General features: G+C 37.8%; 1 protein-coding gene across 1 annotated transcript in view; it reads right to left on the bottom strand.

The window, feature by feature from the left end:
* LOC120525167 (ADP-ribosylation factor 3) overlaps nucleotides 1-20,409 on the bottom strand; it is a 48,840-nt gene that overhangs the window by 22,077 nt on the left and 6,354 nt on the right. The window contains exon 2 of the mRNA XM_039747244.1: nucleotides 18,668-18,886. Within this exon, the coding sequence (XP_039603178.1) occupies nucleotides 18,668-18,815 (148 nt within the window). The 5' untranslated portion in view covers nucleotides 18,816-18,886. The remainder of the gene's footprint in view (nucleotides 1-18,667; nucleotides 18,887-20,409) is intronic.

The following is a 20,409-nucleotide window of genomic DNA, read 5'->3' as shown; positions in this document are numbered from 1 at the left end:
AGGTTGTTAACTGCACTATTGACTAAATCAACTTCTGTATGGACATTGTAGTTCCAGTATGAACAGTACGCTGCTATGCTAACAACAAGCCATGGATTACAAGTGACATCAAGGGCCTTTTGAACCATAAGAAAAGGGCTTTTAAATGCGGTAATCAACATGAGCTCAAGCACGTGCAGAAGGAACTCTGAGTCCACCTCAGGGCGGCGAAGGAGCAGTACAAGAGAAAACTGGAGCAAAAGTTGCAGAATAACAGCATGAAGGAAGTGTGGGACGGGATGAAGATCATCACTGGCTGTAGCTCGAAGCGGGGTGCCTCCATCAAGAGAGAAAGGGAGAAAGCAAACCTGATTAACAACGGTTTTAGCAGGTTTGATCACCATAACCCACTCTCACCTCAGAGTACTGCATCCTCCGCCCATCCTTCTGCTGATACCAGAATAAGAGAGTATTTCCCCCCCACCTACAATTACAGCAGCCCAGGTAAGCAGAGAGCTGAGGAGAATTCGTGCCAGCAAAGCAGTAGGTCCAGATGGAGTATTGCCACGACTGTTGAATGCCTGTGCGTTGGAGCTGGGGAGTCCTCTACAACGCATCTTCAACCTGAGCCTGGAACAGGGGAGATTCCCAAAGCTTTGGAAAACATCTTGCATCACCCCAGTCCCAAAGGTATCACGTCCTGGTGAGCTGAATGACTTCTGGCCTGTCGCCCTGACATCACATGTGATAAAGACCATGGATCAGCTGCTGCTTCACCACCTGAGGCCACAGGTCCGCTACACCCTCAAACTGCTGCAGTTTGCATCCCAGGAGAAGGTGGGAGTGGAGGATGCCATCATCTACATGCTACACCGATCCCTCTCACACTTGGACAGAGGCAGTGGTGCAGTAAGAATTATGTTTCTGGACTTCTCTAGTGCCTTCAACACCATCCAACCTCTGCTCCTTAGGGACAAGCTGACAGAGATGGGAGCAGATTCATACCTTGTGGCATGGATCGTGAACTATCTTACATACAGACCTCAGTATGTGCGTCTCAGGAACTGCAGGTCTGACATTGTGGTCAGCAGCACAGAAGCACTGTAGAGGACTGTGCTTTCTCCAGTCCTGTTCAGCCTATGTACATCGGACTTCCAATACAACTCGGAGTCCTGCCACGTGCAAAGGTTCGCGGACGACACTGCTATCGTGGGCTGTATCAGGAGTGGGAAGGAGGAGGAGTATAGGAACCTAATCAAGGACTTTGTTAAATGGTGCAACTCAAACCACCTACAACTGAACACCAGCAAAACCAAGTAGCTGATGGTGGTTTTTAGGAGGCCCAGGCCCCTCATGGACCCCGTGATCATCAGAGGTTACTGTGTACAGAGAGTGCAGACCTATAAATACCTGGGAGTGCAGCTGGATGATAAATTGGACTGGACTGCCAATACTGATGCTCGAAGGCTGGCGTCCTTCAACATCTGCAATAAGACGCTGCAGATGTACTATCAGATGGTTGTGGTGAACGCCCTCTTCTGGTGTGCTGGGGAAGCAGCATAAAGAACAGGGATGCCACATGCCTTTACAAACTGGTGAGGAAGGCAGGTTCTATTGTAGGCACGGAGCTGAACAGTTTGACATCTGTGGCGGAGCGACGGACGCTGAGCAGGCTCCTGCCAATCATAGAGAATCCACTGCATCCACTGAACAGTATCATCTCCAGACAGAGGAGCGGCGTCAGTGACAGACTGCTGTCACTGTCCTGCTCCACTGACAGACTGAGGAGATTGTTTCTCCCCCACACTATGCAACTCTTCAATTCCACCCTGGGAGGTAAACGTTAACATTATTATACAATGTTATTGACTGTTATACCTGCCTTTGCACTCTCCACCTTAGATTTTTTTTAACTTGCACTGCATTTTTATTTGATTAATATTGTTTTTATCAGTATGCTGCTGCGGGAGTATGTGAATTTCCCCTTGGGGATTAATAAAGTATCTATCTAATATTGAGAACAATTGAATCAGTGAACAGTGTTTCAAAAAATAAATAAATGAAAAATTTTATATAACTAATGCTTTATATAAATTGGTGCAGAAAGTTTAGGTAATGCATGCACAAATGATAAACACTCTTTTCCTTCCTCATCTGTCATTATGTATGAATCACTATACATATACAAGACAGAATTTCCTTCCTGACTAGAAAAACGATAGGGGACAAAATTCTTAGCAGGTCACAAACTATAATGGTATGGCTCAGCATTGTAAAAAGAACTACATTATAACAAGCATGGTGGAGACATGTTATTTATTAAATCAGAATAAACATATAGCACAGTATTATATGCTTTGAACAATATTCTTCTTTCAGCTGCTTTCCTCTTGCCTGGCAGCTCTATCCTTAGCATCCTTTTCGCAATATATCCAGCATCTCTCCTCTACACATGTCCAAACCAACGCAATCTGCCCTCTCTGACTTTGTCTCCAAACTGTCCAACCTGAGCTGACCCTCTAATGTACTCATTTCTAATCCTGTCCATCCCTGCCACATCCCATGCAAATCTTAGCATCTTTAACTCTGCGACCTTCAGCTCTGTCTCCTGTGGTCAGTGCCACTGTCTCCAACCCATATAACATAGCTGGTCTCACTACCATCCTGTAGACCTTCCCTTTCACTCTTACTGATACCTGTCCAATGTGGAGATAAACTTAGTTATTTAGTAGAGAGTTCATAAATGTGCTAATGGTGAAATAGTAAGTAGATATAAAATGACAATTTTGAACAAAATGTGTGTTGTCGTGTACAATTAAAATTAAAACCAATCCGCTTTTAGCTTTTTTTTCTTTGCTATAATATACTTGACTCAAATATAAAAGACTCAAAAAATACTAGGTACAACAAATAGGTCATGTATATTTCAGTTAAAAGCAAATACTCAGAGGAATATGTAACAGGCAGTTAAGCCTGAGAGAATTAATTAAGCTCTTAGTTTCATTTTTCTAACATTAACAAGGAGGGCTTATAATATAAATATTTTAAAAATTCTATCTTTAAAACACAGGCCCATTAACCATTTCCTTCTAGTTCAATTTTTCCTGAATATTAGGTGGACAGTACTGTAGTGCAGTGGTTAATGCAGCTGATGTCCGTAACCTGGGGACTACCTGTATTAGTTTAGCGGGTGTGCACACTAATGCAACCAAGTTTTTGTACGACCTTTTTTAATCACTAATTTCTGATTTGTTTTCATTTTCTTTGTATAGATTACAATTTTGCAATAAAGGTGGAATAAGTTCTGACAAGATTTCTCTTGGTTTCATTTTTTTGTCAAACATGCCATTTGGGAAAGGGTGTGTAGACTTTTTATGGCTACTGTATTCTAGTTTTTCCTCCTAGATCTCAAACACTTGTGCATTAGAAATTAAATTGCAACATTAAACTGACAAAAGGACTAGGGCTAGCACCATGTCAACAGTTGGTTCCTGCCTTGCACCTGATAGGACCAGGATAAAGACTGGGCCTACACTGATCTTAATTTGTATTAATTAAGCTTGAGAATGTTATAGTACAGTATTACTGTGAAGAACAGTGTCTCAAGTGACACATTACCTTGTTCTACATCTGAAACTGAACAGATCCTTTGGCGAAAATGAAAAGTGTGAAATTATTTTAGGGAGCATTTTGATTAAAAGGGATATGATGTTTACTGCAAATTGTGTAGTACCATGCTGACATACAAAAGTAATGTGTTACTACATATAAAAGAAGCTTGACTAACTGCAAGGATATAACTGCAGGAACCTATAATGGTGCCAACACTGGCAAGGAAAACAGATGACTGAAATTAAAAAATAAATAAATCACATTGTGTGTGTAAAATGATAGAACTACAGTAGGCAGGTTTTGAATCAAAATAGTGGAAAATAGAACAATTTCAATTGCTGATCAAACACATTGAACAAGGGATTCACAATCTATACAGTGGCACTGCCACTACCTGTACAGAAATACATTTTATACAGGGTAGACTACAGCTGAAAACCCTGTCAGCCACAACCAAAAGGGTTGCTCTTCTAGACTGTGGTTATTCATGATAACACACAACCCTATGAACCAGGCCATGGTTCATAGTGCTAGTAGACCATAATTTAAAATACCTTAATTTGAGAAATCTACCTTAACTGTAGGATACCTTAGCATATCTGTAACATCACAGTTTTCACAGTGGTTATACCCAGCTGTCAAGAGTGGTGATCCGGGTTTTTGGACTGATACCGATCACCAATATATTGTTGCTGAATCAGCTGATTCCAATACTGATTGATTTTTTTCCTTTTTCGGTTTAAAAAACTTTTACACTACACTCCTACACAACTTACAACTAATTCTTTCACACAGAATGTTGAAATATATATATTTTCATACTGTTCTTGCCATGCAAGCAACATAAAACTTCAAAAAACCCCACAGAAGAGAACTGTCATGGGACTTGAAATGAAAGGTAAGGACCTCATCAAATAACCACTGACAGATTTGGATCCAGGGTGAAAGACAAACCATCATGTGTGCACTCAGATTTTATAAAACATATACACAAACTTTATTTAGTGAAGCTTTGTATCGATGGCACTTAAAACAGGTAAGTGTTTCAACTACAGCAGATCACAGTTCACCTGCCCGACCTCCAAAGCCCATAAAAAATATTTCCTGTTAACAGTGGAAATCAAACAATTTTAAACATATAAAACAAGTGAAGGCCTGAGGATGCATGTCAGTCCTATTTTAGAGCACTATGGCAGAGCCAGAGTTCAATGCTATATCATTAACATTTAGAAATTTGAACAGCTGTAAATTTAAAGAGTATGCTCAGTCAAATAAAAAAAAAAAAGAAGTATTTTTTTTTAACTTATGTGAGTATATCAAGATGATTTAAACAGTATCTTTAGATAAAAGTTATGTAATTGGAAATTTTGATTTTGCAGTAATATTCAAACAAAAGTTAACAGTTACGGTATTTTCATCTGTGGAAAAAGTGTGTAAAGCCCTGGGTCTAATAGCTACTATCACCCACTTTGGCATAAACAACCTCAAGTAGGTGCATTCTAAAACGTTCTACCAGTCTTTGACATTGACTTGCAGAAGGTTCTTCCACTCCTCCATGCAGAATTCTCTCAACTAAGTGATGTCTATCTATCTATCTGTTCTTCCACTCCTCCATGCAGAATTCTCTCAACTAAGTGATGTCTATCTATCTATCTATCTATCTGTTTGAGGGATGCCTTGCATTTGCTGCTCATCTCAATGGGCCTTAGCTGGCCATTCCAGAACCCTCCATTTCATTCTTTTCAGCCATTCCTTGGTGGATTTAGTGGAATGTTTAGGGTTATTGTTATGTTGCAAGGTCCACTCTCAGTTGAGCTTCAATATTCTGACAGATGGTCTCACATTACCCTCTTGTACAATGAAGAGTTTACAGTAGATTCTAAGATGGTAGACTGCCCAGGACCTGATTTAGCAAAGCAGCCCCAAGCCATAACATTTACAACCCCATACTTTACAGCTGGTATTAGGTTCTCCCAGTTAAATGCTTCATTTGGTTTTCACCAAACATGTCCTCCAGTACTGTGGCCATTTAACACTGTTGAGCAGATGAAGCAAACTTTTAAATGTTTGTGTGGATTCAAGCATAAAAATATGTATTTACCAAAAACAGAAAAATGTATATGCCAAGGAAAAATCTGGCTTACTCACATTTGTATGCAATTTACCCTTCATTCATCACAATTATCTCGTAAATGTGCATACGTGAACGCGCTTCGAACCCTGTCCTGGTTTCCACCCTGAAACAACCATATGATAAACAACCTTGGATATATGCATTCACAATACAAGTACTGCAGAACTTCACTGGCTGGTGGAGCAGCCTTCCACGTAATGAATCCTGACAATGTCACCTAAATTTGATAAGTCCTATGCACTTCACAACTGAACATGCACAGCGTTATTAGTGCCTCCCTCCTGTGCTTTTGTGTGGGGTTTATTGGGGGGTACAAACTATCACCTGGCACATCTAATGATTCCTGTATAGTGTGGACTATATGAAAAACTGAGGTTTCGGCCAATTACCTTACCAGCGAGCCGGCCAGCATGTACAACACTATCAGCAAATTGGCCTAAAATGCTACTATGCCTCAAAATAAATGAACCATGGGGTTGACCCAGGCCACCGAGCCACAATGCTTATCAGTCTCATCTTGGAATTACAGGTAACTTTTGAAATTAAGGACTGACACTGTTTATAGTTAACCAAGGCAGCTTTTTTTCTCGCTAGGTACCCTTAAAGCAATATGAGTGCTGTAAAGCGCTCCAATTGCATTAGGAGAACCAGGCACTGTTGTAAAACTGCATTATGTTTTATGTACAATATGAACACCCACATCATAAGAAAACTGAACACAGGGCCTCATCAGTCACTTAATATCTTCTAGCACAACAAGCATAAAGGATTGAAGCTTGGCGGATATATTCCTGCCCTGTCTGCCAAGTCCTTGAGAAATGACAACAGGTAGCTGATATATACGGACTAAAGGACAAAATAGTTCTTAAGTGCAAATATGCAGAATTGGCCCTCTTATGAGGAAACTAAAAAACAGTCTATAAGTCATGTTCATCATTTTGAGGTTTTTCATGTCAACGCACATTATAGTAACGGTGTGGTGATATGAATTATTATACCCACAAGTCGTTTTGCTCGTTTGACTACATTTCCCAACTTAATCAAGAGGGTAATCATTTTCCACTTTCTCCAAAACGTTGTGTGCGCATAGGTCAAATTTGCTATAAATATACACTGTGGTGTATGGCCGGCCGTTCACCCCGGCCAATACCCTCAAGCTGCCAGGTGGAGCTCTCCCTGCAGCATGGAAGTGGCCCGAAGACCAGCAGGGCATCATTGACATTGGAGTCTTTATACAGAGCCCTGCTGGATACCGTGGGGGCCACTAGATGACACTGCAGGGAGGAACGACGTTTACTTGCCTTACGCCCCGGAAGTACGTCCGAGTCACATGGACAAGGGGAATGACGTGCTTCCGGGGTAAAGAAAAGGACTTTTGATCTGACCCGGAAGTGACAGAAGATCACATGGACTGGGGATTGGAACACTTCTGGGTCAGGGACTATAAAAGGATTGTGGGAGCTCCCAGACGGCGAGTTGAGCTGGGTGGAAGGGTGGCAACGCGTCTGGGAGTGGAGGAATTGTTTATTGTATTGGTAGTGATTTATTTAATGAGTATTGTGGAGGAGAGGGTGCTTTGTGCACTGTTGATTAATAAAAAGTCATACTTTTGGACTTTTATCTGGTGTCTGGCATCCTGGACAAGGGTTCAAGGGAGCGATAGCGCCCCCTATCTGTCACAATGCAAGTTCTCCCGTCAAGTTTTCTTTCATACATATGATCCCTGGTCTTTACCTAAGTGTTCATGGGCAAACTTTAGTTTTGCCTGGTGTTCTTTCTGAGCAGCAAAGTTTTCCTCCTGACACACCTCCAATGCGTCACTTCTTTCTAATGGTAGATTTATATACTTTTGACATCAACTCAGAAAAATTACACAAAACAAAGACAAACATTAACTAAGGAGTGGCACAGCAGAAATGATTTTCACTTGAATACCTGTTCCATATTGCATCAATTTTGTAAGAGAGTTAAGACTTTATTCAGTTACAAAAATCACAGTTTTCATGCAAACTGAACAAAAAGGTTAACATTTAGTATTTTTTTATTTTACTATTAATTGAACAATAGTTTTCCAGAAGTGGCAAAGAACCTTGATGATTAAATTTAAAGATGAAGAAAAAAGAAGAAATAACCACACAAGTAAACCATTGAAGAAAAATTCAGTGACACTGAATAGCATACAACCAACTAACAATGCAGACACTAAGCACTAGTATAATGATGTATCCTGTCTTGGGGCTGGTTCAAGTCTTGTGTTCACTGATGCCAGGACTTACTGTGACCCTGAACAGACTGATGCTGGTTTATAAGGGATATACACAAATGGACAGAAACATAAAAACCTCTCATTAGTCTTGCCCATTTAGCTGTACTGATACTAATATGGATCAAGCAGTAGTTAATTGTGCAAATTGTAAAACATGTCACAGAGCCAAAATAAAATTAAATCATTGGTAAAGAAGCAGAACCCACTAGTGAGTGGCAATATTCCTGTCTGTAAATATTTTAAATACAAAAACAATTTTGGCAGGTACCACTCCTTTTTGCATAGACTAGGAGGAATGATCAAGATGTTTTCTGCCTAAACATGAAAGGCTTACTCTACAGTACTGATTTTCTGAGTGCCCCAAAGATTATCTCCCGCATACTAGAATTACAAGTTTCAAGAATATCTTTCTTATAGTATACAAGTCTTTTTTCAAAACTAAGTCAGCATGGATGCCAAAAAACAACCAAATGAAGAATCGCTCTATTAGTGAATGGATGACTGCAGAATTCCCTTGAAACTGGCCCAAGTTTCTGGGTCCCTTAAATTAACAATAGAAGAAAAGGTTGTCACCATGGAGCACACTGTAAAGAAAAATTAAAACATGAACTTACATGAGGTAGCAGACAGCACAGGTATTAATGAAAGGTCTGAATCCAGGTTTCACAAGCAACTAAAAATTAGTTAGGTCTGTGCAGGCTGGACGCCCAAACAGTTCACACCATAAATGCAGAATTGCTGCATCCAATATTCCAAAGAGAACCTTGAGCTAATGAATTCAGATTGAGAGTAATTCAAGTCGCATTTCATAAATGGGAATGATGCATGGATACATCACTATGACCCAGAGACCAAATAAACTATTGAAAGTACGGAAGGATGGCAATTCAGTAACCTTGAAAAATTCAGCGTTCAAGCCAGCATTGGTAAGATAGTGTCCAGTTTTCTTAGGATGTTGAGAAAGTAATTTAAATTACATGCCTCAAAATGCCTGAATACCTAATGCTTCTTATGCTGATTTGCTTTGCCATTTATTTGTCCCACCTCATAGTTCATGGATTACAAAGGCTGCTCTGCAAAACTGTGAATATGAAGAGATCCCACAGTCACCTGATTCTGTAAATCTGACATTTATGATTACTACTGGTTACCCAGTCTGAAGGATTATTATCTCTGTTGGATGCACTATGCCAATGATAAATACGTCAAGCCAGCTACAAAATAGTGGCGGTACAAGGAAAGCAATGTTATAAAAATTTTATCAGTGTCCATGAGGAGTGTTTTGGGGAAAAAAAAAAACTTTTTTGGTTTTAATAAGTGCAAAAAACATTTTGATCATCTATTATACAGAAATGATAGATGCAAAGATTAAGGTTTGGGCCACAGTTGTTTGAAAATTACAAGTCTGCACATCTTATTTCTGCTAACAAACTGTAAATAGCTTTTAAAATTTCAGACACTGATAGTATGCTATGTAGGGAATCCATTCCCGGGCTCCCGGATTCCCAGACGTTTTTCATTCCCGCATCCCCGGGAATGAAACTGCTGTAATTCCTGACATCTGTCAGACAACACCTTTGAACGGCAACTTGAAATTGCAATGCGTCAGTCTGTTGCATCTGCATTATCTGTGCCAAGAAACTTGCCATCACAGAATGATGACAAGAAACTGGATGCATCAGTAAAAGCTGAAATAACTGTGTTTCAGTGCAACGGCAAGCACGGGCGTTGTTTAGAACAAGTGTATCAGTATCTGATGACTGTGCCGCCTACTTCAGTGGAGGCAGAGCGTGCTTTCTCAGCGGCTGGCGAACTCTGCATGAAGTACGCTCTCGCCTGGACGACCGCACGCTGGACACGTTGTGCTTTCAACGCTCTTATTACCGCAACTAACTAGATCAGTGGTGCCCAATACGTCGATTGTGATTGACCGGTAGATCTGAAAGGTAGTGCAGGTAGATTGTGTTGCATTCAAAAAAATTTTTTTTTTTTTTAAATGTTAGTATATCATATATTCTCCCTATGGCATTTGCCACTTGACTGACATACAGGGCAGCCAGTCTGAGATCTCTTTTCTTCTAACACACTGGTCATCCTACATGCACCCATACAATCAGATTGTGATTTAGACTATGAATGCCATGAATGTAATTACCCAAATCTACATGCTGTCAAATAAATGAACCACAACCCGTGGCTTCGCCTCTGATGCTGACGTCCGAGGTTCAAAGCTCGAGAGGGGGTGCAGTGAGTGTATACGCCCGATGAGCCAAGAATTAGGGCGAAACACGTGTCGCGTATACTCTTTGCATTATTTGACAGTAAAACTATGCAACATTCTTCGCAAATGAAGAGGGCACCGTGGCGGATATTTGCCATCTTGCAGACCAGCCACAAGCATTACCTGGTAGGTAACCACCCATACAATCAGACTGAGTCAGATTACGAATGCCGTGAATGTAATTACCCTGATCTACATGTTGTCAAATAAATGAACCACACACCATGGCGCAATGTAGCTAGATAATTTCGACCTGGTCAGTACCTCATAAATCGAAAAAGTGTGGGAACCCCAGAACTAGATACATGTACTTATATGACAGCATGAACTGCTTGTAGATAAGGTTAGTCTTTTATTGGTGTCAACATATTGTAGTAGTTTTATTAAAAATAAGTGTTGGTCGTTCTAAAACTGTTCACATGTGAGATGCCCATGCATGGTGTCATCCCCGGGAGCCCGGGATTCCCGGGAATGACATGCAGGATTCCCAAATTCCCGGGAATGGATTCCCTAATGCTATGTATAGAAGCTACTCTTCAGTGTAAAATATTGCAAACCAATAGTGTACAGTCTATTACAATGTATTTAAATACTGGGACAAACTAAAATTATGTTACAATGAAAAAATGAAGTGAGAAGAATTGCTGTACAAAACATTCTTTTATACTTTTTTACAACAAAGTAATATTGTATATTTTTTATATTAAATACACAAGTCAAACTATAAAGATGGACAGATAACTTAAATGATGTTTGTCACTTTAATGAAGCATTGCTTTGATTAGTTAGTTTTCATTACAATCAAGCCCTAAACCACTAAGTAATATTGACTATCAAGTGCTGCTTGTTTCAATACAGGGCCACAAATGGTAAGAACCTTTCATGATAACCCTTTTTTCCCCAATGATTGGTAAACGTCATTAAAGTATTAGTTTGCTTCATTGGTATTTTGAGGTGTGTTTTGGATCATTATTTTGTTGTAGGTCCCATCCTCTTTTAAACTTCAACTTATTTACAGATGGTGTAATGTTTGCTTAAAGAATTTGCTGGTATTTATTTGAATTCATTTTTCCCTCTACCAATGACATGTTTCCTATGCCACTGACTGCAACATAAGCCCAAAACATTGAGCCTATCGATTCTCCTCTTGGCTTAATAGTTACAGACATGTTCTTTTCCTGGAATTTTGCACCCTTTCCTCTGCAAACATACCTTTGCACATTGTGGCTAAAAAGTTCTATTTTGAATTCATCAGTCCATAGGACTCATTTCCAAAATGCATCAGGCTTGTTTAGGAGGTACATTTTGTGGATAGGACGCAGAAAAGGTTTTCTTCTGCTGATTCTACCATGAAGGTCATACTTGTTCAGGTGTTGCTGCACAGTAGAACAGTGCACCACCACTCCAGAGTCTTCTAAATCTTCCTGAAGGTCTTTTGCAGTCAAGCGGGGGTTTTTATTTGATTTTCTAGCAATCCAATGAGCAGTTCTTTCAGAAAGGTTTCATAGTCTCCCAGACCTCAAACTTGACCTCTACCATTTCTATTAACTGTTATTTCTTAACATGAGGAGCTGAGGAAACAGCTACCTGAAAATGCTTTGCTATCTTCTTGTAGACTTCTCCTGCTTTGTGAGCATCAATTATTTTACTTTTTAGAGTGCTAGGCAGCTGCTTAGAGAATCCCATGGCTGGGACAAGATTTGAGGAGTCAAAGACTTTATATAGCTTTGCAATATGCATCACATGGGGTTTCCTAATGAAGACTGTGAACAAGCCAAAGCCAAAGCCATAGCCCTAAGGAGCTAATTAGGGTCAGAGACCATGGGAAAAGTTATCTGGGACCTCAAATATCTTGGGTGCCCAAACTTTTGCATGGTGCTCCTTTCCTTGTACAGTTGTACAAAACAAAAATAGTACACTAATTTTGCATAAAATGTTGAAAATAACTGTCATTTTTAACTTATGCCCTTTGGTAATCAGTTCATCTTCTACTCACTTAACTATTCACAGTAACACACATTTTAAGCATGGGTGCCCAAAGTTTTGCTTGACACTGTATATACAGTTCCGTGCAAATTTTGGACACCCTGACCAAGTTAACATATTTTGGTGACATCTGAAATAATAAAAAAATACAAGCTTGCCAGCAAACTAAATAAAACAATGGTATTTTATAAAAGGTACAGTTATGATTTCTTTTATGAACTATAAAAAATATAAAAGTTTGAGCACACATTTAGTTTTAAGGTCTTAGAGCTTGTTAGGTTGTTAAGTCAGGTCAAGATTTGTCACAAGGAATTATCAACTGATGACAATATGGGAGCCCAATACATTTTTTGACTCTTCAAACATTATGCAACACGCAACAACCCTGGGCTCTTTTAAGCAACTGACTGAGGATCACAAAATTATGAATTACCCATTTGAACATATTTTCTATTTGTGCATTGCTCTGATTTTCAAAACTACTTCTTTAACAGTATTTTAACAAAAAAGAACCTGCATTTTTCACATTGCAAGTATGGATGATTGATTTGACATGTGAATTATTCCACAAGAGTAACATGAGGTTTTCTTCATAGACATTTTTGATATTGTTTGCTGTTGTCCAGCATTGGTCTCCATAGATGTCCATTCTTTTAGAAGCCTGTTATCACTGTTCTCAAGGAAAACATGAGATTAAAAGAATTTCCTGGCCATCACTACAAATCACCTGGGCTGAGTAACATATAAAAAAATTGAACTTTTTGGGACGAGTATTTCTTTTAAATGTTATTCTGTAGATTTAAGAAAAATGCTGCTATGTTCCCTATATTTACTGCTGAAAATATAGGTGATCTGGATTATATTTTATCAGTCTAACTGAAAAATCTCAAATTGCTCTACACTTTGCAGGATTGGGTCAAGTAATTTGACTTTATTTAAAAATGTAGTTTCTAGTTTGCCAAAGAAATTTCCACTTCTGGACATCTCCATGGCATGCTTGTTAATTTTTTAGTTACATTTTAATTTTTCTCTAGTACCAGACAAGTTTCTCTAAAAGTTCAAATTAATTTAAAATTCCATAATCATGTCAACTTGAAGTGTATTACCTATTTTTCTAAATTGACAATGGCTGGGCATAATTCTGTATAACTTTACACACTGAATAGCAAACATAATTGTAAAGTAAGAACCAGAATTATGATTGGGGGTGGTCCGATCAGTTTTTTAGGGCCAATACCATTCATGAGTTCACGTTAATAGAACTGTCCGATTCCAATTTGTTTTCTTCCTCTTTTAATTAATTTATTTTTTTAACACTAAACTCCTACATAATAACCCATATACAAATCTTATTCTCTATATTAAACTGGTATTTTTAGCATTAAACTGCAGACCACAGGTGTTACCTGCTTATTTTTCTTAAAAAAATGAAAATCTGTAGGCTTAAAGCTCAGTGACCATAAAGATGCTAAAATTAATAAAATCATTTTAAAACATACTTTTTATACTAATACAAACATGTACAAAATATTTATCCATAATACACATACCATAAAAGAAAAAAAATCTTGTCAAAATTACAAGCAGCAGTTCTAATAAAATGTTTGTCTTTATCAAGAAGGTACACGGCTAACATGCTTAACAACTTTAACAAATCCTAGTTAATTCATGGGATGATCAACCCAGAAATGACATGGGGGTATGTTTGTGAAAGATGTCAATGTTTGTACAAGACAATGTTAATGTTTGACAACTTTGAATATAAAACGGACTCATCTGGCTCCTAAAGTTAAAAAGCCCACTGTTGACTATGCAGCATGGACAAATTTTTCTTAATCTGTTCTTTCTGATTAAAAACGTGAGCTGCTGTACTAAACACAAGCTCGACAAGGAGTCATCATATCAATTAAAGGATAAAATGAAAAGGTCAGAACTAATTCTGTTTTAATTCCTGACAAAGAAGTACATCTTTCTTTCTTACACTCTGCCAATCCTCTCCATGCACAGCATGACTCTTCATATTCATATTTCTCCTTTTATTACTTAACTTTCTTTAGTGTAAAACCCAATATTCCTTTGTTCATTCTCTCCAAAAGTCTGACTCAACTGTCTGTTTACAGGAAGCTCTGCAACAAAATGACATTTTCAATTCCTCAACTATTGTAATACCTCACATAAAAGAGCACTACAACTAAATTACTATAAAGCTTGGAAAAGCAGGTTCTAAAATATTGTGTTTGTCTGAGATCACCTAATTTACAGTTCACCAACTGAGCCTCTTGGGGTGAAAACTGTCTGATCTCGATCAGCAAACGATTGATTGGTACATCATTAATTAAGACTACTTAAATCTCTGCTCATGGATACTAGGCATGGGTTTGAATTATCAGTAAATCAATGATCAATTTATTTCATCAGCTCTGAACTCATATTAAAAAACTGACGGCTCCTACTGTCTTTTGAAATATATTGAGTTTGCTATACTTTGTAGTCAAGTGTTAATAAAAACACTTGAAAGAACCCATATCCAACAAACAAGGTAGAGGCCTTCCATAAAACATGGTGCTTTATTTGATCCAACACCACTTACATAATGTGCTTTGGAAAACTCTCTCACTTTCAGCTTACTGATGCTCAGTTAACATGTTTTGAAAGGCTTTTCCACATTGTCCTTATATTATATATAAAAAGCAGGCTTTTAGAGTGGTTATTCAGGAGCTCACCGCACAACATGCTACTATCACCATAAATCTGTCAAGGGGGGCCCTAATTGTTCATACATACATTTTTCAGGAAGAACCCATGTTCAATTTCTATATTTCATGTTTTAAGTCTGAAAGTTTACTTTTAAGTAATATATTTAATTCATATAATCTTTTGATTATATCCAGAGGGGACTGGGCAGTCTAATGGTCTGGAACCCCTACAGATTTTATTTTTTTCTCCAGCCGTCTGGAGTTTTTTTTGTTTTTTCTGTCCACCCTGGCTATTGGACCTTACTCTTATTCTATGTTAATTAATGTTGACTTATTTTTTTTTCTTATTGTGTCTTTTATTTTTCTATTCTTTATTATGTAAAGCACTTTGAGCTACTGTTTGTATGAAAATGTGCTATATAAATAAATGTTGTTGTTGTTGTACGAATTCCAGAATTACATTTTTAAAAGACACTTTTAATTCAATTTCAAGAACATAAAACATTTAGCCATTTAGGCAAGTCTTTTTTAATGAAGTCATTGCTCATGTTGGCGCCATTCAGCCTCTGAAGCAGGAGGGCTAGCATAAGAAGTTCTCAACAATGCAGGCCACTAACTTGAATACAAATTGATAAACAAGCCTATCTGTTTTAATAGCCTGGTTTACACACGCAGGCTATCCCAGGAAAGTACAGGTACATTTCTGACACAAGAAAATGTTTAATTTTTGTACAAAAACACTGAGCGAATCAGTGCGTTTACATGAGCTTTAATAACCCAATTAGTAGGAGGTTTCCATGACCATAATCTCAACCCTACAGGCTACCAATGTACTTTTTTCAAAGAGACATATAAAGACAAAGATTTGTACTTATCCATCAATTTCAGAACTTTCAGGATTCACTCCACTACTGCAGAATGATTAGTTACCGACCGAGGAAGTCACTTGATTTTCTTTACTTGCATGGATCAAATCCTAGTTAATTCTCGGAACGATCAACCCAGAAATTATCTGGGGGTCCATTTGTGAACAATGTCAATGTCTGTAGAAGACAATGATGTTAATCTTGGATACTGATTTTTGCCTTGAGTAGTAGATATCATTCACCAATCATAAAGGTTTCACACTGCATGTCTAAAATATTAAATGATGAAGTAATATGGCAAGCTGAGCAAAAACTGAGAACACATGACTGCAATTCTGTTATAACCCTAGTTAAATTCTTAACATAATGTATGTGACTGCCACAAGGTTTAAGGTCACCTGTGCTAGCTAGCACTGTAATAACAGTCTTCAATACGTAATCCTGTAAACAAAGCAATGACAATATCGCCTTGAGAGGAGCATGAACATTAGCTACACAAGTTAAAGAAGCTCATCTAGCTTTGTGACATGAGTGTCCTCTGTGTGGTAGGGTTGTGATGTTCCAGGTTAGAGACTCACCAGTTTTCCTAATAAAGATGCTGGCAAATATTGTCTTGCAAAAATAAATATCCTCATTGGAACCCTCACTCTACTTAACTTTGGCTGAAACTAGGCTGTCGTTTGACTGCAGTAGAATTTTATTCTCTTCAGTTTCTTGTGTTTTTATCTTCAGCACAATGATTGATTAAAAAAGATCTGTAATTATGTTTTTGTGAGGTACTAAATAAATAAATCTCTCAAGTTCCACGAATACCTGGGATTGAAAGTCGGCTTAACTCATTAAAGGCACACAGTGAGGGAAAACAGATCTTGACATTTCATTTCATTTAACCTGTGTATTTAATGTGCTTAAACTACTGTACACACTGGGCAAACAATCAATATCTAATTAACTAGATTTTCAAAGCAGGTAAAAAAAGGTTTTATTGTTTAAGAATTATTACGTTTTTAACTAACTTGATGGTTTTCTCCTATTGGTTAAATATTTGACATTCTTGTAATGATTTCCATTATTATTTCCTTTTTTTGGTTGATGATAAAAACTGAAAAAGATGGCTCTACTATAAATTAATATTAATTGGCACAACATAGAATTATCCTACTGTCAATGTGCATACAGAATCCACTATATTTCACTTAAGTGTTCACATTTTATTCCTCCCCGCCACGCTGAACTTAAGCTAGACTAGTGTGTTATTTATACAACTTAAATATGTCGCTCCCTCCTAATATCACTCTAAACAAATAAAACTATTAAATTGACTTTGAGCTTGCTAATATTACTGGCTACTCTTACTACAAAATAACTACTTACTTCCTCCTTTTTTGCAGGTTGCCAAAATTAATTTTACACTATTACTGCAGAACCAAGCATTTTGCAGATATGAATTGGTAGGCCTATCGACTAAACTGAAAAATGGAAAATATCAAATATATAAAAAGATTTCCAAAAGGCATTATAGCTGATATTAAAATTCAAAAATGTAGGAAACATATTATGGTAGGCATTCATTTACAAAAACATTCAAAAAGAGAACACTAGAAAGATCAGCATTCTGGCTCTCTTTACTTCTTCACCATATGGCTGCATTTATACAGTGCTGGCCCACATAATCTTTCTTTCCAACAGCAGCAAGAAAAACAGTTGATGTAATTTATTATTTAACAAACCCCTTTTTTAACTGTGAAATGTGATACATGGCTCAGCACACACACACACAAGATATCAGGTCATCAGAACCTCATCTGACAAAAGGCACACATCACATTTTGTCAGGCTTGAAACAGACAACACCACTCTTGTCCTGCAGTATTATCTAGAGCAGTTTACAACTTAAAATAATACCCTCTGTCTCTCTAAAAGTAGAAGAACTGATTCCTTTGAGCTGTAATGTCAAGATTTTCTGATAAGTGTAAAGATCATTATTTCCATTCTAGAAAATAATCCAGGAAATACCCATACTGAGCTTATCAGTAAGTTTAAAAGTTCCCGGTACTGTTAATAAGGCCAAATTAAAAACCTAAATGTGCATTTTTTTTTAAAATAAATGTCTAAAACAGCAGGCATTATTAACCATATTTCCATTAAACTTGTATCCGCTAAGAACGGCAACTACTTGCAAAAGTAGTACAGTTTGGTTTCATTAATAAATTCATTAACTTTGATGAGCTTTAGAATGAATAAATTTTTCTTGGGTCTTCTCTACAAATTCTATCTATCTTGGTATCATTTTATTTTTTTCAGGCAAACTGACATACTTAAGGTATTTAAAACAAAGGCAAAATGCAGCATTCTGTTTCTCTTTTTGCTCCTAGTTAGAATAACAAGTGAAACCAGAAAGACAACCTACAGCACAAGAATTCTGAGAGGGTAAACCTTGCAGTAGCACAAAGTTAATCAATGCAAAGGAAAAGCTTAGTGTTTTTTCTGTCTTGCTGTGAAAGTCACGATCTTCACACCCTCAACCCCCCCAAAAACACTGCCTACAGCTTGCTTCAGCACAGAGAATCCATGAGCCATCTGATTTGAGAAGCTGAACAATACTAGGACATAGAGAAACAACTGAACTTCCAGCTAGAACTATACCTTAAGACAACCATTCCTTGTCTTCTGTTTCTTTGATCTGCAGACTTTAAGTCTCTATGGGACTTTTGTTCAAATTAAAAAAATGGCACAGTAAGAATAGGGATGACTAAAGAACAACTTTGAAATGGGGATTCCATATTGTCAGTCACATTAAACTAGATGCTCATGAAAACAAAATGTTACAAAAAAATGAGTTCTTACCAATAGTCGGAATAGTGGTAACTATCTCCCCCAGCTTTAATTTGTAAAGGATGGTTGTCTTGCCAGCAGCATCCAACCCAACCATCAAAATCCTCATCTCTTTCTTTCCAATAAGACTCTTCAGCAGGTTCCCAAAAATGTTACCCATGGTACCTCACTTTTGTTATCTATTGTAGAGGAATTCAGCCTGATAATGATTTCACAAATGGGTGGGAAAATCTGAAAAGAAAAAACAGAATGATCAGTTTTAAAAATCATCTTCCTCAATGGCAAGTGAGCACTAACATTTCTTCTATGTTTAGGACATCACAAAAAGAAGTGTCGCCAAAGATCAAAATGTTCCAAAATGAAAGCTGTTAATTAAAATTGAACTTATGTTTCATATACGAGAAAAAAAAACCAATGAATTCACATGCAATCTTTAACATCATTAGATTGAATAAACTTTATTAATCCCAAGGGGAAATTTAGAAAAATTACATTCTTCACACATTTAACCTTGGTTAGCCAGTTGTCCCCACATTTTTTCTCTACACCCTCTGTGGGCCTGGACACCCTTTAAGTGAGACCTGTTTTAACATATCATCTGACTCCTCCTCCAAGTGCATGTTTTTCATCTTTCCTCTTGCTGTCGTTTTCTGCACTTACATCCTGGTGCACCACTCCACCCAATCATCCTCTTCCTTTCACTAAAACCACCTTAGTTTCTCCAACTATCACTTCCACACAAAGGCTTTCTGTTAATTTGGCATTCAGTTTTCTCCCATTCCATGACACTCCACACCTCCATTTGATTATTCGCCTCTTTCCTGTGTAGCTTCATGTTCTAATTTCATCAGCCATGTCTTACTCCCACAGACTATACTGCTACTCACGTAACTTCACTTATCCCATCAAAGGCAGAGAAACCCCTTTGGAAGTCAAAATGGGAGGCAGCTCCTGGAAATTCTTCCACAAGTCTTACACTCACTGTCACTGCTGTGCCACATCTTCACTTATGTCACCTGACTAGCACAACGTCCCCTACATTCTTGAAAACAACTCCTTTGGTGATACCTGAATTTACATTTCTGAAGCATTTTCCAAAAATGCCACCTATAAACTACTGTTAAATTTTTTGTGCACCCACTTCTGACAATGTGTGCAATGGACTGAGTTTCTCCCAGCACCTTTACTACATGACCATGCACTCCACCTCTTCGATGCCTTTGCCCCTTCGTTCTACAATAATCATCTTGGTCTTTCCTGGATTACTATGAAACATTTTCCTTTGCAGTGCTTTTTCATTTCAAACTTTACTCCTTTAATTCTGTATCACATTTTGCAATATGAGATCAACAGCATGATAAAACTCCCATGGCAATCCATCAAACACTTCTGTGGTCACCAACCTCCATTAATGTCAGATCCAGAACAGATCCCTGGTGCATTCCCAACTTGACTATCTACATCTGCTCTGTCAACAATTATTTATGCTTCATCATATGTCCAGATCAACACAGACACTAACCACTCATACACATGTAACTTTCTCAATGCATACCTCACCATCATCCTATCAAACATTTTCTCCAGGTCTTCAACTGTATAATACATCTTTTCTCCTTTTACCGGATGCCTTTCCTGCATTTGCCTCACGACATTCATATATACTGTTCCTTTCCAAGCCAGGAAACCTAACTGCATTTCACTAAGTCATACCCGATTCCTAATTCCTTTCTCTAGCATTTTTTCAACCATCT

The sequence above is a fragment of the Polypterus senegalus genome, chromosome 3, assembly GCF_016835505.1.
Source record: "Polypterus senegalus isolate Bchr_013 chromosome 3, ASM1683550v1, whole genome shotgun sequence".
NCBI classification, from domain to species: Eukaryota; Metazoa; Chordata; class Cladistia; order Polypteriformes; family Polypteridae; genus Polypterus; species Polypterus senegalus.
The sequence above is the reverse complement of the archived record's forward strand: the minus strand, read 5'-3'. Positions and strand labels throughout refer to the sequence as shown.